Source organism: Ipomoea triloba, chromosome 7 (assembly GCF_003576645.1).
Source record: "Ipomoea triloba cultivar NCNSP0323 chromosome 7, ASM357664v1".
NCBI classification, from domain to species: domain Eukaryota; kingdom Viridiplantae; phylum Streptophyta; class Magnoliopsida; order Solanales; family Convolvulaceae; genus Ipomoea; species Ipomoea triloba.
Window position 1 is genome coordinate 14,792,922 of NC_044922.1, and position 4,096 is coordinate 14,797,017.

Genomic DNA, 4,096 nt, shown 5'->3' on the forward strand with positions numbered 1-4,096 from the left:
TATTTATTTGTTGCAGATGTTGCAACTACTGAAGCTGTAAATGTCAAAGAAATTTCAACCGTAGTTATAGGGAATGATAGCAGACCATCCAAACGACTTTGGAATTTCGAAATGGTTTCTAAATTCTTCCATATGCCTATGAATCAAGCGGTGAAAGAGTTAAAGATTAAGGAAGCTTCTTTGAAGAAGATATGTAAGAAGGTTGGAATTAATCAATGGCCATATAAGAAGTTGCGTACCTTGGAGCGATTAGCAAAAAATGTCCAAGGGAATACTGATCATAGAGAAATTATAAATGAGCTAGAAAATCAAAGGGAGCAAATGTTAAAGGATCCTAATCTTCAGTCAGGAATAGAAAGAAATAAACTTGAAGTTTCATACTTTAAGAAGAGAAAGTATCGAAATTTGACGGAACTTTCTTACTATGCTCCTCTTGCGAACTCATGTTATGTTTATGGTAATCCTCTCCCAAAAACTAAGAATGAAGATACAATGTAGCTTTCCTGCACTTAATATTATTTTAATAATGAAAATATTTCCTGTTTTATAGTGCGAACTCTTGAAAATTCAATAACAAGTAATTCAAATGTAAAAAAAAAATAACCATCAAAGGTGAAATATAGAATTCATATTAACCACCAAGGGTGGTGTATAAACCATCCACTAAGAAATGGAAGGAGATAACCTTAGCTATAGATGTGGTATGTACGTAAAGTATATGTTTACCTTCTTCCTTATGAACTACAGTTTTAAGTATTTGAAAAAATTGAAGTAAATTATAATCATAACATCTCTTTATTTCCTATATTCGGCTGAAAACCAAACAAATGATCTATCAACCAAATGCTTTTAGAATTCCAGGTTAGTTTTGAACTTCGTGTGTAAAAGTTCTATTTTTTGGGATAAATTTAGTATGATTAGTGACATCTTACAAAGAACTATTGCACAACTCACAACCTCACATAAGCACTTCAATGTTGGGCGTTGCGCGTAATGCAAGGCCCAACATAAATTTATATGTGTAAATTGAATATTAAATGTTTATTTAAACTTATTATGACAATAAAATATTGTAAGTCCTTATGTCACTTTTGATGAATATGGTGCATGTGATTGGTAAATTGAGAACATATTTTATTTTTGTTTAGTGGATATGATAAATCTAAAACCGCAAGTTCAGGAGCAAACCACTTTGTTCGTTGGAGCTAGGGTTTAGTTTAAAAATGACAATTGGGTATTAAGATAAGATAGATATGCATTAAAAAAATTTTCATAGATTTATATAGACATATTTGCATTATTATACATTCATACATGCATTTGGGCAATATATTTTGCATGGTATTTTTTACAAAATTGATAATATTAAAATTTCTTAGAGAATTGATATTATAAAAAAATGTTATTGGAAGCCATCAAGCAAAAGCTGAAACGATTCATTTTCTTCCATCTCTCGTGAATGTGGATCCACAGTTAAAGGAAGAATATGATCAACCACAAATGAAGGAACAGGAAGGGTACAAGGAGAAATAAAACTCATCATTTCTCTGTGTCTTTTCTTTCTGGTACATGCATCTCTAAGCTTTATTTCGGCTGGATGCAATTTCAAATGTGGATTTGTTAGCATCATTTCTCTTCTATCTTTTATTTCTTTGAGTACTTCTCTCAGTTCAGGGTCATCTTCAATGCTACCCAATTCCTGTATAACGGTTGATTAATATTGATCGAATGATGTTAAAGTGTAATAAAAAAAATTACCTTAACATTTTCGGATAATTTCTGTAAGCTGATTAATTGTCGATGAGGCCATCTGAAGATTCCTAATTCCTCACACCTTCTTTTCAAGATTCTGTACTCAACTCTTAGTTCCTTAGCGGCTTTATAAATGGGCATATGAAAATAAGTAGAAAGCATTGCCTTGCTTATTGTTGAAGGATCACGAAAAGTTTTTTTCGTCCTCTTGGACTGTCTACGCACTATTTTCTCTATCATGCTCTCCTTTGTACCAGTACTTGTGTCCTGGTTAACAGCTACGGCGTTCGAAGTCGGGGTGATATCCCATTCTATAGGTATAACACTTGCAGAGGGAAGAAGAACCTCATCCATACCTAGTGGATTCAAGGCTGCAACATTGACAATAAGAAATATATATTAAATCATCACATGTGAATGTACAAAATTAAAGTAGGTCGCTTACCGGTGGCCTCGATTAGACGTTCCAGATTATGTTCAAAGTTCCAAAATGGATCAAAGTCCATGTTTAGCAAGGGTTCATCATTATTTTTTGCATTGAAATAAGTCAATGGGAATTGTTCACGTTGTGCATCCCAAAACGGATATTCTGAAGCATCTGAGGAAGGGTAGACAAGTTGATTAGTGAATGCAGAGGAGGAGGAAACATGATTTGCCATCTTTNATTTTCCTTTGACAAAAAAAATTGCTCTTGGAAAAAAAAATCTTAACAAGTGTTAACCACTTTTTAAATTGTTGTCGAACGTCGCAATAAATTCATGCTTTTGCTCGTTCTTAACACTTATTCACATCCTTAATTTTTTAGCCCTTAGAAATTATCAATCACTTAAACATTAACCACATACTTTTCAGAAATGCAAAATTTGTTTCGTCGCTCATATCAGTTTGAACAAAATGATTGTTCTTTGGGTGGTAACAATTCATTTTGGGATGAGATACACTTATCACCACTAAGGGATATTGACTGTCTCTTAAGTAGAGATTTTTATGAAGGCGGAAATAATGCCAGTACTCAACAACAATGTAATGAAACTATTGGTAAAGTTCTAACATTTGATTGGAATTTTTGGTTGTAATAAGTAGTAGTTATTTGAATAAGTTGTTTGCAAATGCATGTGTTTTACCTACAAATGAGGTTGATGTATTTGATAGCATTGATTTATTTGTGGAGGAAAATAATAAACCTGCAAAGATAGATGTAGCAAATTTAAAATGAACAATAGTGAATACATATATATCATGAATATATATCTATAGTTGTATTCATAATATATATATATTATGAATACAACTACAGATAAAGATGTAATTATTGTTCTTCTTTATCTGTAGTTGTATTCATAATATATATGTGTGTGTGTATATATATATATATATATATTTGTTGCAGATGTTGAAACTACCAAAGTTGTAAATGTCGAAGAAATTTCAATCGTAGTTATAGGGAATGATACCAGACCATCCAAAGGACTTTGGAATTTCGAAATGGTTTCTAAATACTTTCATCTGCCTATGAATCAAGCGGTGAAAGAGTTAAAGATTAAGGAAGCTTGTTTGAAGAAGATATGTAAGAAGGTTGGAATTGATGAATTGCCATATAAGAAGCTGCGTACCTTGGAGCGATTAGCAAAAAATGTCCAAGGGAATACTGATCATAGAGAAATTATAAATGAGCTAGAAAATCAAAGGGAGCAAATGTTAAAGGATCCTAATCTTCAATCAGGCATAGAAAGAAATAAACTTGAAGTTTCATACTTTAAGAAGAGAAAGTATCGAAATTTGACGGAACTTTCTTACTATGCTCCTCTTGCGAGCTCATGTTATGTTTATGGTAATCCTCTCCCAAAAACTAATAATGAAGATACAATGTAGCTTTCCTGCACTTAATATTATTTTAATAATGAAAATATTTCCTGTTTTATAGTGCGAACTCTTGAAAATTCAATAACAAGTCGTTCAAATGTAAACAAAAATTACCATCAAAGGTGAAATATAGAATTCTCTTAACCAATAACAAAAATGTTCTACTGAGAGACATAAGAATGAAATTAGGTGAGGAATAATATCCATTATCGGAGTGATATAGATATGTAAAAAACTTGAGAAATAGAGAATTCATATTAACCACCAAGGGTGGTGTATAAACCATCCACTGAGAAATGGAAGGAGATAACATTAGCTATAAATGTGGTATATACGTAAAGTATATGTTTACCTTGTTCCTTATGAACTGCAGTTTTAAGTATTTGAAAAAATATAAGCAAATTATAATCATAACATCTCTTTATTTCCTATGTTCGGCTGAAAATCAAACAAATGATCTATCAACCAAATGGTTTTAGGA

At 31.7% G+C, this 4,096-nt stretch overlaps 2 protein-coding genes across 2 annotated transcripts; one reads left to right on the forward strand and one right to left on the reverse strand.

Moving 5' to 3' along the window:
- Positions 1-1,402: 1,402 nt before the first annotated feature.
- On the reverse strand, positions 1,403-2,411 carry LOC116024192 (protein RKD1-like). The gene is made up of 3 exons (XM_031265091.1): positions 2,198-2,411; positions 1,759-2,123; positions 1,403-1,699 (listed from the first exon to the last, which is right to left on the reverse strand). The coding sequence occupies exons 1-3, from the start codon at positions 2,409-2,411 to the stop codon at positions 1,403-1,405; spliced, it is 876 nt and encodes a 291-aa protein (XP_031120951.1).
- Positions 2,412-3,237: 826 nt separating this feature from the next.
- On the forward strand, positions 3,238-3,624 carry LOC116024193 (protein RKD1-like). Its single transcript, XM_031265093.1, has one exon. It carries the CDS (start codon positions 3,238-3,240, stop codon positions 3,622-3,624), a length of 387 nt encoding a protein of 128 aa, XP_031120953.1.
- Positions 3,625-4,096: the final 472 nt, after the last annotated feature.

Coding starts and splice junctions, on each gene's coding strand:
- LOC116024192 (XM_031265091.1), bottom strand. CDS start 2,411: ATGGCAAATCATGTTTCCTCCTCCTCTGCATTCACTAATCAACTTGTC. Junction 2,124..2,197: donor ACGTCTAATCGAGGCCACCG/GTAAGCGACCTA, acceptor TCAATGTTGCAG/CCTTGAATCCACTAGGTATG. Junction 1,700..1,758: donor AATTATCCGAAAATGTTAAG/GTAATTTTTTTT, acceptor ACCGTTATACAG/GAATTGGGTAGCATTGAAGA.
- LOC116024193 (XM_031265093.1), top strand. CDS start 3,238: ATGGTTTCTAAATACTTTCATCTGCCTATGAATCAAGCGGTGAAAGAG.